The following is a 27,713-nucleotide window of genomic DNA, read 5'->3' as shown; positions in this document are numbered from 1 at the left end:
CAGAGGAGTAAGAGAGGACCCATTCATTTCTGTACAAAAGGCAGCGACAATTATTTTCCATTCCATTTACAAAAGCTCAGCAATTCATCATGCCCCAGTCAGACGCGTCCTAGTCTAATGTTTAATGAAATGTTAATGCTCCCTCATCACCACTCCCTACCAAATGCCTGGCAGATTGACAGACGCATTGCTACACTTCTGTGACACATACATCAGGTTCCACAAGGGTATTTCTCAGCTTCACAACAGGGAGCAGAGGGTGCTGGTGCAATACGTCAAAAATTAATTATCTTCCCAAGTCAATACAAGTCCGCTATATCTACAGCATCTAGCATTGTCACACCGCTAATATACCGTAATGTGCTTGCAATACTAAACACTCTCGGAACAACTGTGGTTAAAGAATAGAAAAGGTGAATCTGCAATAATGGAATAGCAATTTGCATACATCGCTATTTTCTATTGATGTTAAAGGGAACCTGACAGATGATACAAGCTGCCACATCCATGGGCAAAAGATATCAGACACTGACTGTACAATTTCAGCCATACATGTTTAACTATGAAATGCAACCGTGGACCAAGTCGCACAGAAGACTAGTCGAACAGGTGGGTCCTCAGCAGCTTCTCGTCACCCGCTACCCTGGAGTGACAGGTCTCTGCCTGCATGTATAGTTAGAGACCTTTCACTCCAGGTCAGTGGGTGGAGAGCAGCTGCCTTGATCCACCTGTCCAACTAGTTTCTCGTGCTGTTTGGTCAGCAGCAGCTTTTAAAGTGTATTTCTCTGAAACACCCCAGCATTTCAGAGTGAAACATATGTGGCTGAAATTATACAACCAGTGTCTGATATTTGCTGCCTGTGGAGCAGTCAGCATGTATCAGCTGTCAGGGGCCCTTTAATTTGACCATACAATTGACAGTATACTAGAGCTGACCATATATTGCCAAACTTGCAATTTTAGGTCGGACTGGATGACCACTTATTGTGCACAGCGGTGCCCCAACTCTCCCCCGATGACTGATGATGGAGAGACAGTTGGGAAAAGCCAATACCCACGAGATGATCAACTGATCCCACCAAGAATATCAAGTTCAGTTAACATTCATCTAATTGCTTTTACCAACTGTCATAAATATCTCTCTTACAACAGGGCACATTCCTAGAAAATACAAGTCAAAGTAAAAAAAATAAGATGTTTATGGAAGCCAACATTTTTACATCATTACACTGGCTGTCACTAAAGATCTTGCATTTGCCAACAGGTTGAAAAGAAGGCAGTCTAATTCCCCTGGCAGCCCTAATATATTAGGAACTAATCTGTAATTAACAATGGAATCTAAGATTTACTATGCACTTATCAGATATATATATATATATATATATATATATATATCGTAGCGTGGCTAAAGGTTGAATAGTCGACGGGAGATATGTGTCTCTCATAGGTGGCTTGTCGCTGTATCATAACCCTGCCTATCTATGTGTCTTTCAGGACCTGTGGTGATGTCATAACCACATGTTTAATCATGTGATGGGTTCCTGGGTGTGGTTAGACCTATAAAAGAAAGGCTAATGTTTAACACAGCAGATGTGTGTGTGGAGGTGAGACCCTCCAGAGTGTGTTAAGGCTCCAGAACTGAGCTTGAAGGACTGGACACTTGTATTTTCTGTTCCTGAGCTAAAGGCTATTTGATTTCTGTTATCTACTATGTGGTTTATGGAGCAATAACCCCTCTGAACTTTTAATGGAACGTGCCTCCTGAGTGTTAGCTGTCGCACCTGAGCGAGTGTAACCCCTACAATATATATATATATATATATATATATATATATATACACATATATATATATATATATATATATATATATACCGTATATACTCGAGTATAAGCCGACCCGAGTATAAGCCGACCCCCCTAATTTTGCCACAAAAAACTGGGAAAACTTATTGACTCGAGTATAAGCCTAGGGTAGAAAATGCAGCATTTACCGGTGAATTTCAAAAATAAAAATAGATGCTCCATACCGTTCATTATTGCCCCATAGATGCTCCATATACAACTGTGCTATATAGAATGCTCTGCACCGTTGATTATGGCCCCATAGATGCTCCTTATAATGCTGTGCCATATATGCTCTGCACCTTTGATTATGGCCCCATAGGTGCTCCTTATAATGCTGTGCCCCATATATGCTCTGCACCTTTATGGCCCCATAGGTGCTCCTTATAATGCTGTGCCCCTTATATGCTCTGCACCTTTATGGCCCCATAGGTGCTCCTTATAGTGCTGTGCCCCTTATATGCTCTGCACCTTTATGGCCCCATAGGTGCTCCTTATAATGCTGTGCCCCATATATGCTCTGCACCTTTATGGCCCCATAGGTGCTCCTTATAATGCTGTGCCCCATATATGCTCTGCACCTTTATGGCCCCATAGGTGCTCCTTATAATGCTGTGCCCCTTATATGCTCTGCACCTTTATGGCCCCATAGGTGCTCCTTATAATGCTGTGCCCCATATATGCTCTGCACCTTTATGGCCCCATAGGTGCTCCTTATAGTGCTGTGCCCCTTATATGCTCTGCACCTTTATGGCCCCATAGGTGCTCCTTATAATGCTGTGCCCCATATATGCTCTGCACCTTTATGGCCCCATAGGTGCTCCTTATAATGCTGTGCCCCTTATATGCTCTGCACCTTTATGGCCCCATAGGTGCTCCTTATAATGCTGTGCCCCTTATATGCTCTGCACCTTTATGGCCCCATAGGTGCTCCTTAGAATGCTGCTGGTGCTGCCATAAAAAAAAAAAAATCACATACTCACCTCTCTTCTCAGGACGCCGGCGCTTTCAATAATTACCTGCTCCTCGTGCGGCTCCGTCTCCAGCACTGACGCTCAGCAGAGGGCGCGCACTGACTACGTCACAGCGCCCTCTAACCTGAGCGTCATTGCTAGAGGACGCTGCAGACGGAGCCGGAGCGAGGAGCAGTTAATTATAGCGCTGCGCACCCCTTACCTGCTGCGGCGCGGTCCCTGCAGTCCCTGGCTTCTCCGGCGCTGCAGCTTCTTCCTGTAATTGAGCGGTCACATGGCACCGATGATTTACAGCAATGAATATGCGGCTCCTCCCCTATGGGGGTGGACCTGCCTATTCATTTTTGTAATGAGCGGTGCCATGTGACCGCTCAGTACAGGAAGAATCTGCAGCGCCGGAGAAGCCAGGGACTGCAGGGACCGCGCTGGGAGCAGGTAAGTATGATTACACGGCCCCCGCTCCCCCTCCCCTGCTGACACCCGGGTATATGACTCGAGTATAAGCCGAGAGGGGGACTTTCAGCCCCAAAAAATGGGCTGAAAATCTCGGCTTATACTCGAGTATATACGGTATATGTATATATATATATATATATATATATATATATACTGTATACTGCATACTGTGTATATATATTGTACTTAACAGCTATATAAATATACTAGCTGAAGAGCCCGGCGTTGCCTGGGCATAGTAAATATCTGTGGTTAGTTATAACACATCACTTCTCTTATTTTCCCATTACGCCTCTCATTTTCCTAATCACATCTTTAATTTTCCCCCTCACATCTCTCATTTTCTCCCTCACACCTCTCATTTTCTCCCTCACTCCTCTCATTCCCGCCTAACACTTGTCATTTCGACCTCACATCTGTCATTTTCCAATCACTACACTATTTTCCCTCACTCCTCTCATTTTGCACTCACACCTTTTCATTTTCACCTCACACCTCTCATTTTCACCTCAGTATATACATGTTTGTCATCTCCCTTATATATAGTATACACCTGTATGTCATCTCCTCCTATATATAGTATATACCTGTATGTCATCTCCTCCTATATATAGTATATACCTGTATGTCATCTCCTCCTATATATAGTATATACCTGTATGTCATCTCCTTCTATATATAGTATATACCTGTATGTCATCTCCTCCTGTATATAGTATATACCTGTGTGTCATCTCCCCTGTATATAGTATATATCTGTGTGTCATCTCCTCCTGTATATAGTATATACCTGTATGTCATCTTCTATATATAGCATATACCTGTATGTCATCTCCTCCTGTATATAGTATATACCTGTAGGTAATCTGCTCCTGTATATAGTATATACCTGTGTGTCATCTCCTCCTGTATATAGTATATACCTGTATGCCATCTCCTCCTGTATATAGTATGTACCTGTATGTCATCTCCTCCTTTATATAGTTTATACCTGTGTGTCATCTCTCCTGTATATAGTATATATCTGTGTGTCATCTCCCCTGTATATAGTATATACCTGTGTGATCTCCTGTATTAGACCTCGTTAACACGTTATTTGCTCAGTATTTTTACCTCAGTATTTGTAAGATAAATTGGCAGCCTGATAAATCCCTAGCCAACAGGAAGCCCTCCCCCTGGCAGTATATATTAGCTCACACATACACATAATAGACTGGTCATGTGACTGACCGCTGCCGTATTTCCTATATGGTACATTTGTTGCTCTTGTAGTTTGTCTGCTTATTAATCAGAATTTTATTTTTGAAAGCTAATACCAGACTTGTGTGTGTTTTAGGGCGAGTTTCGTTTGTCAAGTTGTGTGTGTTGAGTTGTGTGTGGCGACATGCATGTAGCGACTTTTGTGAGATGAGTTTTGTGTGGCAACATGCGTGTAGCAACTTTTTGTGTGTCGAGTTGCATGTGACAAGTTAGGGTAGCAAGTTGTGTGCAGCAAGTTTTGCGCATGGCGAGTTTTGCGCGTGGTGAGTTTTATGTCTGGTGCCTTTTGAGTATGTGCAAGTTTTGTGTGAGGCAACTTTTGCATATTTAGCAAATTTTGTGCATGTGGCAATTTTTCTGCGTGTGCAAGTTTTGCGTGTGGCGAGTTTTCCATGAGGTGAGTTTTGCACTTGTGGCGCGTTTTGCGTGAGCCTAGTTTTTGCATGTGGCGAGTTTTGCGCGTGGTAAATTTTGAGCGGCGACTTTTGTGTTTTGACTTTTATGTGGCGAGGTTGGTGTATGTGTGGTGAAATGTGTGCTGAGGGTGGTATATGTGTTCAAGCACGTGGTAGTGTGTGGCGCATTTTGTGTGTGTGTTCATATCCCCGTGTGTGGTGAGTATCTCATGTCGGGGCCCCACCTTAGCAACTGTACGGTATATACTCTTTGGCGCCATCGCTCTCATTCTTTAAGTCCCCCTTGTTCACATCTGGCAGCTGTCAATTTGCCTCCTACACTTTTCCTTTCACTTTTCCCCATTATGTAGATAGGGGCAAAATTGTTTGGTGAATTGGAAAGTGCGGAGTTAAAATTTCACCTCACAACATAGCCTATGACGCTCTCAGGGTCCAGACGTGTGACTGTGCAAAATTTTATGGCTGTAGCTGCGACGCCTCCAACACTTTTCATTTCACTTTTTCCCCATTATGTAGATAGGGGAAAAATGGTTTGGTGAATTGGAAAGCGCGGAGTTAAAATTTCACCTCACAACGTAGCCTATGACGCTCTCAGGGTCCAGACGTGTGACTGTGCATAATTTTGTTTCTGTAGCTGCGACGCCTCCAACACTTTTTTCCCCATTATGTAGATAGGGGCAAAATTGTTTGGCGAATTGGAAAACGCGGGGTTAAAATTTCACCTCACAACGTAGCCTATGACGCTCGCAGGGTCCAGACGTGTGACTGTGCAAACTTTTGTGGCTGTAGCTGCGACGGTGCAGATGCCAATCCCGGACATACACACACACACACACATACACACACACACACATTCAGCTTTATATAGTAGATATATACAGCACAGACCAAAAGTTTGGACACACCTTCTCATTTAAAGATTTTTCTGTATTTTCATGACTATGAAAATTGCAAATTCACACTGAAGGCATCAAAACTATGAATTAACACATGTGGAATTACATACTTAACAAAAAAGTGTGAAACAACTGAAAATATGTCTCATATGCTAGGTTCTTCAAAGTAGCCACCTTTTGCTTTGATGACTGCTATTCACACTCTTGGCATTCTCTTGATGAACTTCAAGAGGTAGTCACCGGGAATGGTTTTCACTTCACAGGTGTGCCATGTCAGGTTTAATAAGTGGGATTTCTTGCCTTATAAATTGGTTTGGGACCATCAGTTGTGTTGTGCAGAAGTCTGGTGGATATACAGCTGATAGTCCTACTGAATAGACTGTTAGAATTTGTCTTATGGCAAGAAAAAAGCAGCTAAGTAAAGAAAAACGAGTGGCCATCATTACTTTAAGAAATGAAGGTCAGTCAGTCTGAAAAATTGGGAAAAATTTGAAAGTGTCCCCAAGTGCAGTGGCAAAAACCATCAAGCGCTACAAAGAAACTGGCTCACATGAGGACCGCCCCAGGAAAGGAAGACCAAGAGGCTTCTGAGGATAAGTTTATCCGAGTCTCCAGCCTCAGAAATCACAGGTTAACAGCAGCTCAGATTAGAGACCAGGTTAATGCCACACAGAGTTCCAGCAGCAGACACATCTCTACAACAACTGTTAAGAGGAGACTTTGTGCAGCAGGCCTTCATGGTAAAATAGCTGCTAGGAAACCACTGCTAAGGACAGGCAACAAGCAGAAGAGACTTGTTTGGGCTAAAGAGCACAAGGAATAGACATTATACCAGTGGAAATCTGTGCTTTAGTCGGATAAGTCCAAATTTGAGATCTTTGGTTCCAACCACCGTGTTTTTGTGCGACACAGAAAATGTGAACAGATGGACTCTACATGCCTGATTCCCACCGTGAAGCATGGAGGAGGACGTGTGATGGTGTGGGGATGCTTTGCTGGTGACACTGTTGGGGATTTATTCAAAATTGAAGGCATACTGAACAGCATGTCTACCACAGCATCTTGCAGCGGCATACTATTCCATCTGGTTTGCGTTTAATTGGACCATCATTTATTTTTCAACAGGACAATGACCCCAAACACACCTCCAGGCTGTGTAAGGGCTATTTGACCAAGAAGGAGAGTGATGGGGTGCTACGCCAGATGACCTGGCCTCCACAGTCACCGGACCTGAACCCAATCGAGATGGTTTGGGGTAAGCTGGACAGCAGAGTGAAGGCAAAAGGGCCAACAAGTGCTAAGCATCTCTGGGAACTCCTTCAAGATTGTTGGAAGACCATTCCCGGTGACTACCTCTTGAAGCTCATCAAGAGAATGCCAAGAGTGTGCAAAGCAGTCATCAAAGCAAAAGGTGGCTACTTTAAAGAACCTAGAATATAAGACATAATTTCAGCTGTTTCACACTTTTTTGTTAAGTATATAATTCCACATGTGTTAATTCATAGTTTTGATGCCTTCAGTGTGAATGTACAATTTTCATAGTCATGAAAATACAGAAAAATCTTTAAATGAGAAGGTGTGTCCAAACTTTTGGTCTGTACTGTATATATATCTACTTGATAATAATTAATCTAGTCTAGAAAAAAGACGACTGAGGGGCGATCTAATAACAATGTATAAGTATATAAGGGGACAATACAAATATCTCGCTGAGGATCTGTTTATACCAAGGAAGGTGACAGGCACAAGGGGGCATTCTTTGCGTCTGGAGGAGAGAAGGTTTTTCCACCAACATAGAAGAGGATTCTTTACTGTTAGGGCAGTGAGAATCTGGAATTGCTTGCCTGAGGAGGTGGTGATGGCGAACTCAGTCGAGGGGTTCAAGAGAGGCCTGGATGTCTTCCTGGAGCAGAACAATATTGTATCATACAATTATTAGGTTCTGTAGAAGGACATAGATCTGGGGATTTATTATGATGGAATATAGGCTGAACTGGATGGACAAATGTCTTTTTTCGGCCTTACTAACTATGTTACTATATACATATAAACTAAAATGATATGCTTCACAGTTATTGATAGGAGCAGTTATAGTGCAGCAATTGAGATCTTACTTTTTCTGATCTGGTATATTGTGATGCATTTATCATTAGATATTGAGTTTATATGGAGTTACAAGGCTTAGTCATTAAAAAGAAATTTGATGATATAATCACACGCCAAGTGTCAGGGTAAGTCCTGTAGTTCAGAGGAGTGCTTGTTGTCCACTCTTGCTCAAGGGACCACCAACAGCTACTTTATGGCACTGCAGCACTGGTGGGTGTCAGAATCATCTTGTCATGTACAGTATGCTCTATTGCTCACAGCTGGTGATTCAAGAACTTCATACAGTGTACATTACTTGCTTACATAGCAGCAAAAAAGATGACCATCTTAAAAGGCTGTAAGTGTCTGATCAAGCATTAACATTTTAAGTCCTGGGAATTTTTCAATGTTTATGCATAGCATAAGGGTAAGAAATGCTGAAGCTGATCTGGTCATAAGAAAGAACCAATTAGAGTAACCTCCGTGACCCAAAAAACCAGAATAAATCTACTTCTTAGTCTCATGGGACTTGCACAAATCTAACAGCCCCCCTATGTATAGGGATGTTACGTTTCCTTGAGATCATTAAAGAAGATGTAGCTTTTGCAGGTCAACAACACATGAAATGGCAAAGCATTTTTCACAATACTTAAATAATCTAACAACTCGTTATCAGTCAATGCAATCCCAGATGAATTTATACCATGTAATAACCCCATCAATGGCCAGGGGCATGTAAGGGAAAAGATAACGGCTTATTAGTGAAGACAAAGGAATAGAGAGATATAGATGATGGTCAAAGAACCAACATATGATTCCAAACCATGGTCAATTGTGGTTTACAAATTCTAATATGTAGTAGACATGGAAGCAAAATCAGTTTTCAGTGTAGTGGGAAACTAAGTAAGAGCACTAATCAAAAATTCATGAAAAATGTAATTGTCAAAAACAAGAACGTCACAATAACAGATAGATGTAGATATACAACTGTAATAACATACATTTTAGGGCTGCTGGTTTGATGTTACCTCTGCAAATAGGACGGTGATCACTCCAGGCGGCAAACATGTCGCTCACTTTCATGCAAGTGATGCTTTTGGAACCTTGCAGATCGTAGCCATCGTTGCACAAGAATTGGATACTGGAGCCAAGCCTATTGGAAATAACACATGTGTAAAAGGATTGTGGAAGGAACAGATAATCCCACAAATTGGATGCAAACAATATACCCGGACAGGCAATATGAACATTGAAGATTCCACAGTGTATATTATGCCAAGCAACTTGCCATTTTTTATAGTCTTTGATGATAGGCATGAGCAGTTATCTTCCATGTGAAGATGATGCTGATGAACAGAAGGAAGAACGGAAGCGCTCGCACTCAATAATGGATACAAGCTACTTTTTGAAGAAAAATGCTGCTCCACTATTTTTATTTACATTCTTCAATAAACAGCAATAAGATTTTCTCCCCCCTTCTAATTCCCTAACCACGTTAGTTCCCACCAATTGCGACTGGGTTGAATTAACCCCTGCATTTGTAAGATATTGATTTCCTGCTCCACCTGATAAGATTTCAGGACCCAATCTTCTATGCTGAAGAGATGTTTGATAAATATCGACTCTTCTCTCCCTCTTTCTATAAAACCAGCATAATGTACAATATTGATATCCAGTATTTCCCAGCAGCTCCGTGATTTATTGCATTATCACTGTCATTACAAATCTTCTAGATCATTCCGTAGCTAGGGAACTGAGAATAGAATTGCCGTGTATTGCAAGCCCCATCTGTTGGAAGAGTATGTTCATTTTCATCAGAGCATTACGTTTTGGGGAAAGGTTAGCGGTTTGGCATGCCAGAGAAGGACTCGTAACATGTCACTATTATACATAGTACTGGGTGCAACATGGTGCCTAATTTTATCCATTTAATTTATGTAGGGCTGTTTACATCTAAAAAGCGAAGATCTAGTAAGTAAGTAAATGTGCTCCAACTGATTACAAAAAAATCGGCATTTGTGTTGCTTTATTGGCATAGGATTATAGGAGAATGTAATGATTTATGAAGAAACTGGAATATGGGAAACAGATTGCAGAATAAGAATATCACGTGGTTCACGAAACATAATTTATCCCCGAAATCAATTTATTTTCATCTATCTGGAATTATTATCCTGAAACAACATTTTACTTGCTCTTTGACCTTTACTGCATGATAGCAAAAAAAGTCTCTAATTCATCATTATTTAAAAAAACAAAGGAAATAAGAACATGCATAAAGAACAATGCATCACCATTCCTACAGTGTTACATTTAGTTACACGTAGTTTCATTTAGTGCTAAAAGGTACAAATTGTTTTATTGATAGAGACGTGCGGTTCTTTATTTATTAATGTTCATAAAAATGGAGGAGAGATGGGAATGAATTATGGCTTTTATATCTATGTTGTCTCTTTCCACATATTATGATCTACATAGACTTGAAGGATCTTGTCACCACTCGCTATATCTTCAGCTGCAATCCTCTGGAGCTTCACAGCTTGTGTGATATCTATAGTTGACACATTAGGTTGTCATAACCGATGTGTCTTTGCACATTTGATAACTGACATCATAAACGTAAGCAAGTAAAAAGCTTGAGAAACAACATTGTCCTGTGCTGTAACCCAGTTAGTGATGAACAAATAATGTGGTCTAACATCTAGGAACCTTTCATTATTGGAGCATTATTAGCATTAGATACAAAGCACCGGAAGAACAGTCATAACATAAGGCATAGATTTTGTGTTTAGTAGTCTCGGAGCCAAGCAAGCAGAATGGTGAAGCAATGTGGAACACCAGTTCTAACCATTTTAAGAAATGTTACTGAACTGGAACACTAAGATCGGGAGAAGACCAGAGCTCGATCTACAAGATGGTCTATAATCTTAGATTTCCAGAATGAGGCACCGTGTACTTGTAGAGTGTCATGGGCATCTTCATTTTGGTGTTAGTTAGTGGCTTCATAAACCCCCTACCATATAAGTATGATATACCCCCTACCATATTGTATGAGTCATACAATATCTAAGTGTCTAACCACCTCTCTTGACGTGAATTCCCCATACAATAACATCTAGGTTACTATTTCTTATAATTCTGCATGTTTCAGAACTCTGTTATCCCTCCAAGAAAATTAGGACTTAATTGACAACAGGGTGTCAAAAGTTGAAGAGTTGAGGGTGTGTTCCTATAAACGCTCCCTCTGTCCAATCAAAGCAGTCAATGTCAGACTGCGTAGAGATACGCCTACTGTCTATTAGAACTGACATGTTACAAGATGTGACAGCTACTTTTCAAAAGTGGTTTTTACGGTTTTTAACAAGGAGACATTGTTCATAGGCTAGTAATGCCAATGAGCTTGAAGACACTCCCCAGAGAATCCTGTGAGTTCTGCCTCCTTGAAAAAGACAATAAAAAGTGGCACTAAATAAAAAGACCATATCTGTAGAACCATATGTGGGATTTCAAAAGAGCAAAACATAAATTATTTTGGGATCAGTGGAAATAAAATAAGATCAAACGTTATCCACTTTTGACCTTGTGACAGGTCCTCTTTTAAGTATATTTCTGACCAAAAAAAAAACACTTTATCAAATTAAGTAGTCACAATAATATTATGGAATATTATTGAGCTAAGGAGTAGAAACAAGGAGTTAGTAAGCAGGAAAACAGACCTCTCACCTGAAATCAGAACCTATTCTTTTTCCATGTTCTGGAGTTCCTGGGTCGGGACACAAGTGGTGTCCTTGGTAAACACCCACCTGAGTTACTAAAATGTAAAAGAGAGAGCATACACAGAGAGGAATCACTCCACACACGGCTGACTGTAACAGCAACACTTGGATAATGTAATAATCACATAAATACAGTAACCGGCATTTAGTGTCCGACATATTTCACTTACAAATAAGGTAATTGAATGAACATGATTTGCTCTCCAAACCAAAAACCTTCCCTCCGGATGCAAGCATACATTACAATTTGGAAAATGCATTCTTATCCCTTAGCAATATTAGATTTCCTAACTATCGCTTCGCCTTTAATACTACTATGACTTTTTATCTATTTTAAAAATAAAATCACCCATTCAGCTCAGGAGGAACCAGTAAACTGGAACAGAAGAAGACATGCCCCCGCAGATCTGGATGGGTGCGTACATTTGTTACAAAGGCTTAGCGCATCTAGACCTTATTGCAGCCGGTCTGGATGTTTTGTCCAGTACCCTTGAGTAATATTTAATTTAAGGAATCACACGTTGGCTTGAAAACAGATTGTGATGTAATTCCTTAAAGAAAATGTTTTTCCTTTGACATCTCTTTACTTTCAGCGATCAGTCATTTCAACCTGTATAAGAAACAAGAAACCTGGCACGGTGGCACACATTCAGGCACACTCACACTCACAGACACTAATATCACCAGCGCAGTGGAAGGATAGAGCATGTGGATATGTATTCTGTATGTTTCCGTTATTGGGAAACATTACCTGGAATATTTCCTAACAGCCGCATGGATAAGTGGTATGATCCAAATTGGAAATGAATTCTAAGCAACGAAACACAAACTAGGGTATATTATTACGCTCAACGTCTTCACTATACACTTCAATCTTCCATACTGTCTATCTCTACATTTATATGTCCCACAAGCCAGGTCTGAAAGAAATATGCTGCAGCCCAGCCAATATTTGGTTACGGAGTATTGCCTGGAAAACCCAAAGGAACTATCCAAGCGTCCTCAAAGCTGTAAGAACATTGGCTTGAATGTTATTTCATGCATAATACACCACAGATGCCGTGCACCAGCTTACTTTACTACCATTGCGTGCCCAAATCTCTTCAATAGGTCATGTCGGTAACAAATTTAGACATCCTTTATTTAATGGCGGCATCCAAAAAATATGAAAAAAAAATCAAGAAATAAAGTCTCGTCCCAATTTTTGCCCCCTCGTGAATGTTAATGAACAAATACACATAAAGATGGGTTTACTGTATGCTTAAAAGAAAAGTGCACACTTCAAAATGTTTTTTAAAGAGACTGCAATATGTTCCCTGAATTTGATTTTATTTTTTACATGTCACATTATCAAAGTTAAAGTGAATGTAAAAGAACAGTGAAAACTTAGAAAGAAAGAACAAGTAAGAATGATTCACACTGTGAATGGATTTGATGTAGGTGTGTGAAGCAAGGACACTCACAGAACGATATGTCAGGTGAAGATTTAAAGAAATGAAAGTGATAAAGCAGAGCGACATTGGGTAATGGATGAGTGAAAATGGTTACATGTGGCATGTCCGCAACGGGGACGGATTAGTATACACAAGACTTGTACAGACGGGTCCGTCCTTTCCTTTCTTTACATATCCTGAAAAGTTTTATGCAAGACTACCATATTTGAAAATAAAAATTAAACATGATTTTACAATCCTCTGTCCGGAGATGCTTACATTATACGTATCTGTATGTTGCCAACTAGTGGTTGTGATGTGAACTGCAGCCTGTCGAGGATTCTGCTAGCATGTTACAATAAAAAAGGCAGAATTTGCATTGTAGGAAATTTTTAATTCAATTTCCAGAAAGGTAAGGGTGGACACATCTGTATACCCAGCCGGCAATGATATGAATTAGGCCATGGAGACAAGGACCGTTACCTTAAGATGAACACTACAAATCCTAATCAATAGACGTCATAAATAAAGTTTCAGTAATGCAACAATTACATGCAGTTGAATAAGGGAAGCAATGTAAAATTACGACTTCTTAAATAAAATGAGACGTGAGAACAGGACTACCTAGTTATGTAAAGATATGTAGATTAGCTAAGTTATTCCACATTGTGCCCCCTTCCCCCGGTGTCCTACAGTATGCTAGCCAATGGTCTATTCTGCATTGACCTCAGAATCAATCTACCCTTTAGATTAATCCTAAAAGAAAAAGTGTTTAGGATTAAAATGCACTAGAAATCATGATGTCCTGGGTATGCGACATCTGACCGACAACTTGTTGTAGCATGAACGAGGACATCACGTGGCAGTAGTTCAGAAGTGAATAGATTCATATCAGTGGTCGACTGTTGGAGCTCCAAAATAAAAGGTGGGAATAAAAAAAGATACATGGCAGGAAACCATTAGGGATATAATACGTAATGGTGAAATGAAGGATAAAATATTGTGAGTGAAGGTTTGAAGAAGAAGTAGAGATATTCATGCTCAGACATCCTAAGGAAACACCTAGTCCCAAGGAGAAATGTTAGAAGATGGAAGGACTGTGAAGGAAAGTCATAGAAAAAGAAAATCACAATGAAAAGTGAGTTACTGCCTCCATGTATTTTAAACCTTTCTTGTATTTGTGATGAGGTAAGGAAATGACTAGTTAATGTATTTCAGAGGACAGTTCACCTGACATTATCAGCTGTCATTTAGAAAGGAAATAGATTATTATCAGTAAATCTCTTTTGGAGAGAATAGAAGGTGGGGGGAGGAGGAGGACAAAATTGCTCAAAAAATACAGCAGGTAGGTGCTGTATTCATCGACAAAGCTATGGGAAAATCCATGTGGATTGAGAAATTGAATGACATAATTCACTTTAACAAGAGAACTGAGTCCATTACTAGAAACAGACCAAACAGCTCTTCAGAATAAATGTATTGTTATACCTTGACCCCGGTGGCCCCTCATACTGCAATATAAGTCAATAAGTGTCCTTCTGAACTTCCGCCAGGCTACTTTACAATTTCAGGAACAAATGTAAGAACTAAACTACTACAGGTCAAAACCTGGATCCATCCAGGAAATATCTGGAGAATGGAATCATATAACAACTATTAAAATATTTTTCTCTTGATAAAAAATAAAGAAGCATGTAGTATATAACTATATGGTATATAACTATATGTCCTACATACCTAAATAGTATCAATCAAGAGTCTGGGGCAGCCATTTTCATTTAATAAAAGTTTGGGCAGCCCCCGACTGATTTTTCTAATTCTAAGTTATTCTCATTAGTAATCCTATTGTCACCCAAAATTTGGGTCCACGTTCCCAGTGGTGGGATCCTGGAATGCAGAGTGGTGTTCTTCAACACTCCCTGGTCACTCTCACTGTGTAACAGTAAGGATCTCGCATGTTTTCTCTGGTTCCACTAACCAAGTGTTGTCGTGCACTCTACATGCTGTTATTAAATGGTAACCCAACAATCTCAATGTTCAGGCTTCACTTTGGCTAGAAAGTTGGGCCCCTTGGGGATGACATTAAGGGTTACTTATGAGTGATATATAAATTAATAAATTATTTATAGAAAAATTACCAATCTGAGACTGCCCACTCTTTTGCTAAAGAAAGGGGGCAGCCCCAGATTAGGGATAGGCCCTCTTTAAATGTATTTTTCTCTTCTATGGTATTGTATACTACCATCATCATGGCTTCCAGTAATTGAAACATGACTACAGATGAGCGAACCCAAACGTAAGTTCAGGGTTCGTACCAGACAGTTAGTGCAGAGAGAGTGAGAAATTTTCAAGCTCAAAAGTCTGGGTCTCCGTTGTTTTCAATGGGCTTTGGGTTCTGGTTCAAGTTCGGCTACAGTCCTGGTACCCAAACCGAATTTTGGAATAAAGTTTGGGATGGGTACCAGAACCCGAACTTCCAAGGATCCATTCATCCTTAATCATGACAGTTCTAACAGTTCCATATCAAGCTGATCCCACTCAATTCTAACACACCTAATTGACTGATAATGGACCGATAATGGTGTCCATTAAGCTTCTATCTTGGTTCTGGCTTTAAAGTACTGGAACCTCTGACAGAATCCAATACAATCATGAACATATGTATGTGTTCATATACTACTCTGTCTATGTTAATGTTTGTTAAAGGGAATCTGTCACCAGGTTTGTATCATCTAATCTGAGAGTGATATGTCACTTTCTGAGCTGCTTGCTGTAGTTTTGATAATATCACTGTGTTATCAGGAGAAGATTATCACTAGAGGACTACTAAACCTATACATATTCATGAGCTTTGTATTACCCCATTCCCTCCACTGATTGGCAGATTTCTGGGTACACTGTACATGGGCAGAAAACTGCCAATAAGTCATGTGGGAAGGGTTATAAAGAGCTTTTTGCATTCAATGAACTACTAGATTTGCAGCACATAAAACAGTGTTTGTTATAAAAAAAAACAGCAAGTAGCGCAGTAAGTGATACATCACGGTCTTTGCCCTTACATTATGCTGCTCACAGATGGAGTAGCAAACAATTGGTGACAGATTCACCTTAATAAGAATTATGTGCGGTATATTCAAGGCAGAAAACCACCTAGGGACACTATATCTCAATAACTTCCATGGAACTGGAAAGACTCACCAACATATATTGGCTCTAGTAGCAGGTAGAATGGTTTTTCCTTCCCATAATGTAGTAAAATTTGACCTATCATGTTGACAAAGTGTACGTCAGTCCACAAACCATGAGCAGGTGTTTGACCGGGATATAAAAAATGGCTAAGTGCAGGGAGGTAAATTAGAGAAAATCTAAACTCAACAACTTAAGTATTGATTGTTACTTTATCTACTTCCCTGTCCTTTTTTGCATCCTGGACAACTCCTTTCACTCGTCCCTTACATCCTGGACAACTCTTTTCACTCTTCCCTTACATCAAATGTAAGTGTTAATTGGCCATTGGAAGCCTAATGCGTTGGTGGTATATATAAATGTATATACAAAAATAATGTATATAACTGTACTTTGTCATCAACAAATCATTTGATGGAATGGAATAGAGAAATGACATGACACATGTCAACGTATTTTGCCAAAAAACAAAACTGACATCAGGAGGAAGCGGTATGTGATATCTGCTACGTAAATCAGTTATACTAATTAAAATAATTGTTAATAGAATTATTATTGCATTATTTTTAAAGTATTTTTTAGTTCTTTTCACATTTTTTTTTATTCCTTCTTTAGCCTTTAGTTTAGGAAGTGTACAAAAGAGGAGGAATACTGTGTTACTTTATATATTTGCTAGAAAAATGTTTCCAATCAGGACTCATGTTACATCTAATCAGCGTTTTACTCTATTTAAAAGAAGCCTACAGAACTACTTTATTGGAAATTTTAGTTTTATACCATCGATAGTGAAAAGTCACAATAATGTACACCCTAATAAAGGGAGCTTGGCAATAAATGAGCTCTTCAATACCGTATGCTTTTCAAATTAGGTTGGAAAAGCAATATAACATTGGAGACCAAACAGATCTGAGCCTTGGCTTGTGACACAGGGCCACCAAGCAGAGAATACATAGCACCAATTAATCAATGTATTGCTATGGTCTAACTTCCTAAAGCTGCGGAGTCTTTAGTCTCCGAAAAACTAGAGGGAGAGGGAAAAGAGTAGCTGGAAACATCCGTCAGGTGCTACCGTGTTGCCACGGCAACCAGTGCAGGATACAGTGGTGCATATTCACCGGGGGTGAGTCTCTTTGGCACCTCTCTCCCATCCATCACTCAAAGGGTTAACCCTTAACTAGCCGACTCCCAGACCATTCATTAGGAACAAGTGCAGCCTGTGAGGATAGAAATGCGCTGGACAATTATTTGTTTCTAGCAGAAGAATTCACACAACAGATGTGACCGCTCTTAGAAGCCTTAAATCTTTCCTTATAGAGCAAGCATTGTGAAACCTGTGGCTTTCATAGATTGCCCATACGGATAAGATGCCTATATAGTTCTGTAAATATGACACTCATGGCAGATTTGATCCTGGAAAATATGCATTTTCTACACACACTTATGAAGGCGAACAATGAGGTTTGGAATATTCTGTGAAATTATATTTGGCAACAAAGCATAGCTTTTGTGCAGTATGCATCGCATGCTACTAGCACCACGTTGGAGGTCTAACGGCAAAAGAAAGACCTAACATTATTCAAAAGCTGGAAACTTCTAATGTGCCTTCACCTTGTGCTGGAGCAAATGGAAAAGCTAGGGGATTTGTATCTGACCTTTTCTAGATAAGACATACGAACAAAGCACAGTGTCCTTTACACAAGGATATTTCTGGTTTTACTCAACCCAACAATATTCGGTGAGCTGCACAGGTCAGAGAATTAGAAGCTCGAGAAGAGCAGGTGCAGGGGTATGAGTGAAAAGCCTATGTAAACATGAAACTAAGGGAGAGGACATGCATCTGTAGGTGCACTACTAATGCACCCTCAAGGCACTAAGTCACATGCTGTCCTTAGGGTGCAAAGCCTAAATGTGGATGCTAGAAACAATATTTGTCCTTATAAGTATCACTAAAATGAATTCATATGAGATGCATGCGAGGGTAGGAATATGCGAACAAAGCTGAAAACCTGAAAATGTAATGCAAACTTCCATTATTACTAGAAGAACAAGTCCAAAACGCAAGTTTTGCTATCACTGGTGGCATCTGTCAGAAATGTTTACTTTCTTAGGACCTCTCATATTAGGCTATGGTCAGATGACAAAATTTGCACAAATAAAATACAAACTCTCGGACTTTTACTGTTTCTTGTCAATCTTTCAACTTTAGTCTTATGAGTTTAACATCTATGTTTTATGCTGTATTATGGGGGGCTCTTAACACTTACTGATAACTAGTGATTTAGAATATGCAATGATATTTGCTGTTTTCTTGATATAAGGGAAAACAAGGCAATGTTAAAGCATCCCCCCCACCCACCGTAATGGGTCCATGTGCGGTGAAAGGAGAGCCATCAATCCACTTTGGAATATGCAGGAGGTATGGTCTGATAATGGCAATGCATGAAGGTGTAGGAAATGCCATTAAACACTTACACACTGATGTCTTCTGGTTGCTGTCCTTATTGGGAAGTAGTTTGACACCTCTGGATTTCATCTCCATTTGTTTTTTCACTAGAAGGATTTTAGCAAAATAACCAGTCAGCCAATACAAAACAATGTACGGGTCAAAGTAAATCAATACTGTAAATATTTGCCACATTAACATCATTGTAATTCAAAGTATTTCCATTTCTTCAATAAATGATGCAAAATTGCCTCTTCAAAGAAGAAGAAAACAAAGTCTCTTGTGCCCCTATTGAAGGTAGGGGTTGTCCGAGATGTTTGCAGAATTTGACAAAGACTCTAACATGTGAAATGCTAACCGTGCGTAATATATTTGCTTACAACTGCTTTTCTCAATTGAAACTGATGTCAAGCTAAGAAGAAAGGTGTATAAAGGACAAATCTGCCCCTGGCTTTTGGACATTTTTCTTGTGTTTATGTTGACTTCCTCTAGGTGCTTTAGCTTCTCCCACACTATAAAAAAATATATAATAGGATAACTGTATTCATATGAAATTGTTCCTAATGAGTCTGACAATTAAAAATTAGACAAAGAGCCCATATTTTCCATAAGGCATGAGGATATGCAGAAAGGAGGGGACGGTGCACCATAAAATATTTTTGTTAATATGATCCTGATGACGGCGCTAGTTTTGACCCAACAAGCAGGACCATTAGATTGCTTTACATACCATCTTTATATGTCATCTAATTATTGATCCACTGAGTGGTTGCGGTTACGGAAGCTAATGACATGCTGCATCAGTCCAGTCTGGTGTGTGTCCACTATATTTGTATGGCATAGAGGTATGGCCAGTGTGTGCCAGATGACAGCTGCATATGTCAAATCTTTCAAGTCAATACAAGTTACTTTAGCATAAATTTTAACTTTTTATGCATGTGAATTGGAACATGTCTCATTAGTAGAAAAGAACAAGACACAAAGGTAGAATTTTTCGCAAATTGTGAATCTTTATGCATGTCAAAATTATGGCAGCATAACTAGAGAGGAACTGATATTTTAAAATTGTTGGCTTCACAGAATTTTCTGCAAATTTTCCCACAAAATGTTATTCTTGCAAATCGCAATACTCGAAAGTTTGTAATTGCTAGGAAAATACATGTAAGAGGTAGGACGGGGGGATGGGGGTGAGAGACAACTCTGATGACCAAGAGAGCTTACACTTTATAGGAGAGAGAGGACCTTGCCGAACATAAAAGCTTATACTCTACAGGAGAGACAGTGCTCTATAGATCATAAGAGCTTAGACTCGATAAGAGAGAGATAGAGATCCCTGCTGACCATAAGAGCTTAAGGTACCGTCACACTAGACGATTTTACAACGAGAACGACAACGATCTGTGACGTAACAGCGTCCTCGTTAGCGATATCGTTGTGTTTGACACGCAGCAGCGATCTGGATCCCGCTGTGATGTCGCTAGTCGGCGCTGAAAGTTCAGAACTTTATTTTGTCGTTCGATTGGCGTGTATCGTTGTGTTTGACACCAAAAGCAACGACGCCAGCAACGATCATAGGGGCCGTCGCAGCGTCTTGCTCTAGCCAGGTAGGCGTTGTACATTAAAAAGGAGACGCCTTTACAATACATTGCAGTGACGCCCGTAATAGATTTAAATTTTAAACGTTTTCTTGGAAAATATCAATTTACCACGATCACATAAACTTCCCATACTATGATAGCCTAGGTCCAATACATATCGCCTGATTAATACAATATATTAATATATATTAATATATTAATATTAAAATATGCAATTACAAAGGATAGGGGACCGCCAAGTGATAAAGTATTACCTAAAATAAAAAAAAGGATACGCTATTACAAAAGGTGACTCCCTCTGTCCTGATAAAGCCTGGGAGGTGATGTGTACATTCCATAAAAGAGGTCTTTACAATACATAACAATTACAAAAGGAGACGCCTTTACATTACATTATAACATTAAAAAAGTGACCTCAGGACATGACTTTACAAAGGAGATGCCATGTGTCGCAATAGTCTGTGATGTGGTGTCTACATTATAAATAAAGGGGGTCTTTATAATACATTACAATGACAAAGGGGAGGACATAATGACATTAAAAAAGGTGACGCCATAACATGACTTTACAAAAGGAGATGCCATCTGTCGCAACAGCCTACATGGGGATTACAACAGCCATTACAAAAAAAGGCTTTTACTTTATTTAATAAAAAAATGGTGACGCCATAACGTTATACAATGGAGTGGGTGTGATGTCTCCCTGTGAACTGTGATAGGCCACAGCGGGATCATCTATAGGTAGGTTCTATAGCAAGGTTCCGATATAAAAAGCTTGAGTCAACTGTTCAATCACTTGTGCGTACTTCAACTACGAGCATCTTGCAATAGGTTGGAAATCCACAACTCTGCATCGTGTTCATTCTCCATCTCGTAAGCGTTCTGGTTGGAAATCAAGATCTTTGCAGCGTCTTTGTTTTATAACCTCTCGTGAGCGTCTTGTTTTGAAATCTGGAATTCTGATCCGTATTGATTTAACATCTCGTGAGCGTCGTGGTTGTAAATCGAGACCTTTACATCGTTCTCTAGCTTCTTGTGAGCGACCTGGTTGGAGATTTTGAACTCATCAGCGTTCTTATTAAATCTTTCATGGTAATTTTTTTTTTTTTTAATCTGCCATTTTCAAGCCCCAAAATTGGTATTAATAATATAAAAAAAGCATACGAACCATTCCATCACTAAAATGGTGGCTACCAAAAGGAAAGAGCGCACGGCCCATCCCATACAAGAGAAGGCTGCTCACATTAGGAAAGGCACAGGGGCCACAACTTTCTTGCTTGATGTTGCTTCATGTTTTTATTCTTTTTTTAGATGTCTGCCAATGAACAAGACTGTGTTCGGGCACTCATAGAGATGTACCGCTCCCTGCCCTGCTTGTGGAAGATAAAGTCGGCGGATTACAGCAACCGCTACAAAAAGAAAGATGCGTATGAGAAGCTGGTGGCCATCTACAAGGAGCATCATCCCACTGAGACGGTGGATGAACACATTGTGCGTAAAAAAATCCAGGCTCTCCGCACAGTCTACAAAAAAGAGTTGAACAAGGTGGAAAAGTCGCTGAAGTCTGGGGCCGGAACTGACGACGTCTATGTGCCCAAGTTGTGGTACTATGACCTGCTGGCGTTCACTCGGGACCAGGAAATTCCTCGTCCGTGCCAGACTGTCACAAGCATATGTGCACCATCGCCTGAAGAGAACCTGCCCGAGTCTCCGGACGAGCATGTAAGTACCCCCTAGCTTCCCTTCTAGTAGCATGCCGTGTGTCTTGTAGGTTTATGAGACTGCATGGTTTCCAATAATAATGATTCACATTTTTCATGTTTAATCCCCCTGTTAATAACAGTTGTCACTTCCTGTTCTGAGAAGTATGTCCAAACAGTACTCCCCCCTCCTTTAAATGCATTTTTAATAATTTCAAAAGTCTATAACATAAAGATAAATACATTAACATATTGTGTCTTCCGCACATTTGTACATACAGTATTGCTGCCCAATGTAGTTCAGCCCAGCTCTGAAAGCTCTGTAACCCCTGTGGTTTGCTACCTAGTTCCTCATAGCTTCCCATGAACAGGAATAGAGGTGTTGGAGAGGTGGGGCTCTAGGCTGAGTTGTTTGTATGTTATTGACTTTTAATTTTTTTTTCTTTTTGCTTGAATCGCAGGTGCCTCTTCAACAGCGGGAAAGACCAGAAGGGAACGATGTCCAGTCCCATCAGTCCTCCAGAAGCCCGTGTCTCGAGGATCAGAGACGTCGACAGCGGCCATCTCGCAAAAGAAAGTCGACAGCGGGGACACCTGTGGATCTCCTGGCAATGGCTAACAACATCTTGTCCAAGCATGCGGCAACCCAGCTCTCCGCATTCCCAACCTTGGTTGAGGAACGGTTAAAAAAATTGGACGTTACCCAACGATCTCACGCGGAGCGATTGATGTTTGACGTTCTGAACGCGGCAGCCGCTGGAAAACTGAGCGACACATCTATGTTGAACATCACTGAGCGTCAGCCCAGTAGCCAGTTTTATTTGGGACCACCACAGGAGCCCATGCACAGCACTCCTGTCCGCAGACCAGGCCCACATCATTCTCAGTTCTGGACACCACCTGCACCTCCTTCTTTTGCAGACTTTTCACAAGGACCTCCTACGTCCACGGACCGGTACAGCGAGATGGGCACCTACTATCAAAATTTGTAGGGATCTTGTCTTGAAAACACTATAGACTTCAGTTTTATAACGTCCATAATCCACTCTGCCTACTGCCCTGCAGTCATTGGCCTGACGCCCGGTAATTAATCCTTGTGCCACATGAAAATGTCATGTGAAAACAAATAAAATATATATATTTTTCAAATTTGTCTCCATACTACGTGGCTCTCTGGATGGGCAAAATACTATGTGGGTGGGCAATATGCAAAGTGGACATGCATACTGTACAATACCAAATGCATTATAATCGGGATATATATATATATATATATATATATATATATATATATATATATATATATAGAACAGCACAATGCTCACCAATAGCGGGTGCCTAGCCCCCTGGATAGAATGGTCCAAGCATTTATCCAACATATATACAAAATAGGAAAAAGAAGGCAGCACTCCCAAAGTTTCATGTGAAAAAAATATGGAGATTTCATCGACCCACATCACTGCTCGACGTTTCGGCTCCCTGAGCCTTTTTCGAGCCTTGAAAAAGGTTCAGTGAGCTGAAACGTCGCGCAGTGATGTGGGTCGATTAAATCTCCATTTTTTTTTTCACATGAAACTTTGGGAGTGCTGCCTTCTTTTTCCTATTTTGTATATATATATATATATATATATATATATATATATATATATATATATACATACACACACACACACACATCATGAAAGCGCTAGGGCAGAAGAGGTTGTTGATTCCCATGGTTCATATGTTTGATACAGAAGTAGAGTATTTTCATAGTTCAATATTTTAATTGGAATGGAATAAAAAGAACAAGACAATGTACATAAATCAATATATCGTTATGTTGACATTGTTACTTGACAAAGAAATTGGTTGGGTTCTAAAAAGAATGGTACACGAGAGCGGATGAACAAAAACAAATGTAATCCATAATAAATGGTAAAAGATATGCCGACAGTTGCGCTACAATTGTTGGTGCTGCCATGAGACAGCCCCTGGACCATTGAAAAAGTCACAGTATTTTTCCCTGCAATTTGTCGCGTCATCATTGTTCCTTCCGGATCCCAGACTTTCCAGGCCAGAAACCCTGTGCTCATCTAGACGCCATTCTCCCTGGGTTATATCCCCGTTTGCAGGGTCAACAGAGTCTACATACTGTGGAGGGCTGTATGCAGTGGCATCACGGCGGCGCAAAAAGTTGTGGAGGACGCAACAAGCAAGAACCACAGAGTCTATAGACGATAGTTTCATGTTCATTGCAGTGTGGAAAACACGAAATCGGTTTGCCATGATTCCAAACGCATTCTCCACAACGCGTCTAGCTCTCGAAAGCCGATAATTAAATATGCGCCGCTCAGGTGTCAGAGTTTTCTGGGAGAAGGGCTTCAGAAGGTTGGGATGCAGTGGGAACGCCTCATCTCCGACAAACACAAAGTTCATGTTTTCAGTAGTGTCACTGTTGGGAGGCAAGGCCAGTTTGTTTTCTTTCAAGCGGTCCCCAAAATCGGTTAGCTCCAAAACTCCGCCATCAGATAATCTCCCGTTAATCCCTACAGACACACTTACAAATTCGTAGTTCGCATTAACGAGGGCCATCAGAATTACGCTGAAATAACCCTTATAGTTATAATAAAAGGAGCCGGAGTGTGGTGGTTGGGTGATGCGGACATGTTTCCCATCCAAGGCACCCCCGCAATTAGGGAACTGCCATTGCTCATGAAATCCCCTTGAAATCTCTTTCCAATCATCCGGGGTCTCCGGGAAAGGCATGTAATTTTGGTGTAAAGCAGAGATAATTGCTTTACATGTCTCCGGAATTATGACGCTGAGTAGGGTTCGGGAAATCGCAGCGCAGTAATGCAAGTCTTGCATAGACCTTCCAGTCGCCAGGAACCGGAGCGTAACAGCCAGTCTCTCATCCACAGGGACAGCAGCTCGCATCCTTGTATTTTGCCGCCTAATATAAGGTTCCACAGCTTCAAGTAGGAAATTAAATGAATCCTCGGACATTCTCAGGTAGTTCTTGAAATCATGCGGGTTGTTCTCCTTCAGTTCCCTGATTAGGCCCATGTGGGACAATTGATTCCTCTTCTGCAGCCACTGTCTGGTCCACATGCGGCGCTGTCGCTTTGCACGATTGTTTCGCGCTTCAGCCTCCAGCTGGTTCTGAGCTTCTAACAGCAATGCAGCCGCTACAATCGCAGGTACATCCGAAAGAGACATGGCAACCTGAAAAAGCACAATAAAAAATAATTATTACATATGATTTGCTAAAGTGACACAAGACAACCAATACTGTTAAATAGTGTTCACACATCTTTTTTTTTTTTTTTGTTATAAGGCAAAGTTCACATTAGCGTTTTGTTCGGTGCAGCCACGGCAATGCATGTGCCACTATATTTTACCTAGGGGCCTGAAATAACATGTGTTGCCCTATCGTTTTGTGAATCATGCGTCAGGACACAGAGGACGATGCATGATGTTTTTTTTCTGACCCTAAAACCATGGAAAAGTTAATGCATGGGTCACAAAAAGCGGCGTTGGGCATGTGCTCACATATCTGTTCAGCGTTGCATCTCAGACGCTGCCCTGTTCTACAGAAATGTGAACATAGGATTTAATGGAAATTTATATTTACATGTGTAATAAGCAGCGTTTAACACTACAGCTGCACCTCATTAACATCCCAAAATTACGATACAAGCTACTACAAAACTGAAAGCAAGACAATAAACGCTGTGACTTGGTAACGGGAACGCCAAAAAAAAAAAAAAGGATGTCTGGAGCCGGCGTCACAAACGCGACGCTGTGCATAATCAGAGACGCTATAGCGATGCCGATCGCGCCGCAGCTAGGACCTCCTCTGGGCGTGGTTAGGCGGTGCCGTACAGCGTCTATCTTTAGAAAATGGCGGCGAGACAGCGCTGTGCTCCTCTGGGGCAGGCCGAGGTGCGTTTTTTTGTGGACAGAATGGATGCCCTCGACTATGAGGGACGGAGGAGCCGGCCTGCCCACCCAAATTTGCACAAGAATGCAGTGCTGGGCCGCATTGCAGAAATGATGGAGAGGAGGTTTAGCATCCGGCGCAGTGCGCTGCAACTGCGCAAGAAGTGGGCCGACCTGCGCTATAAGCAGCCACTCCATCTGGCACACTTGCGAGCGGAGGCAAAGCAAGGCAAGTATCAGAATGGTGGAATTGGAAGACGCACGGTACCGAGCGGGGGGAAATGGGAGACTCGTGCCCGTGGTTGCCAACTTGTCCGGGACTCCACCCCCCATATTTAATTTATACGGATGTCCGCAATTGTAATCCCGATTGGCCTGAAATCATTACGTGGAGGTTGGCAACCCTGCTCGCACTGCCAGTAGGGGGAAACAGGAGACGTGCACTGCCGTGAGGTGCTTCCTATGTTCTATATATGTAATTACATTTAGCTTGTCAAAATTGATTTTTACTCCTTCCCGCAAATGGCCTCTTTTTTTTTTTTTTTTTCTACAGCTCTGTACTTTTGTTGTCTAAACATGGCGATTTCTTTTTTTTAATTTTTTTGTGTAGAGAGACGCCGCCGGCACCAGAGGGCACTGGCCTCCACCACAGCGGCCAGCAGCAGGCCACAGCCTGGACCGTCACGTAAGTTATCCATCATTCATTTCAATTTTATAACTGCATATGGGACTTTACAGGGGAGCAGAAATATAGAATACATTACAGATGCTGCCGAATTTCGATAGGCTCCTAACTTTTGCTGTCAATGTTGTCTAGTTTTATTGTGATGTCTACAGCTCTGTACTTTTGTTGTCTAAACATGGCGATTTCTTTTTTTTATATTTTTGTGTAGAAAGACGCCGCCGGCACCAGAGGGCACTGGCCTCCACCACAGCGGCCAGCAGCAGCCCACAGCCTGGACCGTCACGTAAGTTATCCATCATTCATTTCAATTTTATAACTGCATATGGGACTTTACAGGGGAGCAGAAATATAGAATACATTACAGATGCTGCCGAATTTCGATAGGCTCCTAACTTTTGCTGTCAATGTTGTCTAGTTTTATTGTGATGTCTACAGCTCTGTACTTTTGTTGTCTAAACATGGCGATTTTTTTTTTTTATATTTTTGTGTAGAAAGACGCCGCCGGCACCAGAGGGCACTGACCTCCACCACAGCGGCCAGCAGCAGCCCACAAGCTGGACCGTCACGTAAGTTATCCATCATTCATTTCAGGCTCCTAACTTTTGCTGTCAATATTGTCTAGTTTTATTGTGATGTCTACAGCTCTGTACTTTTGTTGTCTAAACATGGTGTTTCTTTTATTTTTGTGTAGAGAGACGCCGCCGGCTACAGAGGGTACTATCCTCCCCCACATCTTCCAGCAGCAGCAGCAGCAGCCCACAAGCTGGACCGTCACGTAAGTTATCCATCATTCATTTCAAAATTATAACGGCATATGGGACATAAGAGGTGAGCTGAAATATTGTATACATTACAGATGCAGTAACCCCACCGCAGTCCACTACTCCGCCCTTCCGCTACCCATCTTCCTCCCCCGGCTCGGCATCATTCTCCCCAGAGGCGAGCATTCGTAAGTGACGATAAACTGCGAGCGGTTCCCCACAGCGAGTTCAATTGTTAAACAGATATGATTTTGATTACTTTTAGCTCCGGGAACTC

At 41.0% G+C, this 27,713-nt stretch overlaps 2 protein-coding genes across 2 annotated transcripts in view; one reads left to right on the top strand and one right to left on the bottom strand.

Annotated features, from left to right (window-relative positions):
• The window catches only part of CSMD2 (CUB and Sushi multiple domains 2), a 1,686,610-nt gene that overhangs the window by 496,192 nt on the left and 1,162,705 nt on the right, over positions 1-27,713 (bottom strand). The window contains exons 7-9 of the mRNA XM_069756979.1: positions 18,798-18,875; positions 11,654-11,741; positions 8,959-9,083 (exon numbers count right to left, since the gene is read on the bottom strand). Coding sequence (XP_069613080.1) covers positions 8,959-9,083; positions 11,654-11,741; positions 18,798-18,875 — 291 coding nt within the window. The remainder of the gene's footprint in view (positions 1-8,958; positions 9,084-11,653; positions 11,742-18,797; positions 18,876-27,713) is intronic.
• LOC138670019 (uncharacterized) lies at positions 21,642-23,161 on the top strand. The gene is made up of 2 exons (XM_069756977.1): positions 21,642-22,088; positions 22,528-23,161. Exons 1-2 carry the CDS (start codon positions 21,678-21,680, stop codon positions 23,056-23,058), a joined length of 942 nt encoding a protein of 313 aa, XP_069613078.1. The 5' UTR covers positions 21,642-21,677; the 3' UTR covers positions 23,059-23,161.

Source organism: Ranitomeya imitator, chromosome 3, assembly GCF_032444005.1.
Source record: "Ranitomeya imitator isolate aRanImi1 chromosome 3, aRanImi1.pri, whole genome shotgun sequence".
NCBI lineage: Eukaryota > Metazoa > Chordata > Amphibia > Anura > Dendrobatidae > Ranitomeya > Ranitomeya imitator.
Note: the sequence above shows the minus strand (reverse complement) of the source record. Positions and strands in the feature narration are given on the sequence as shown.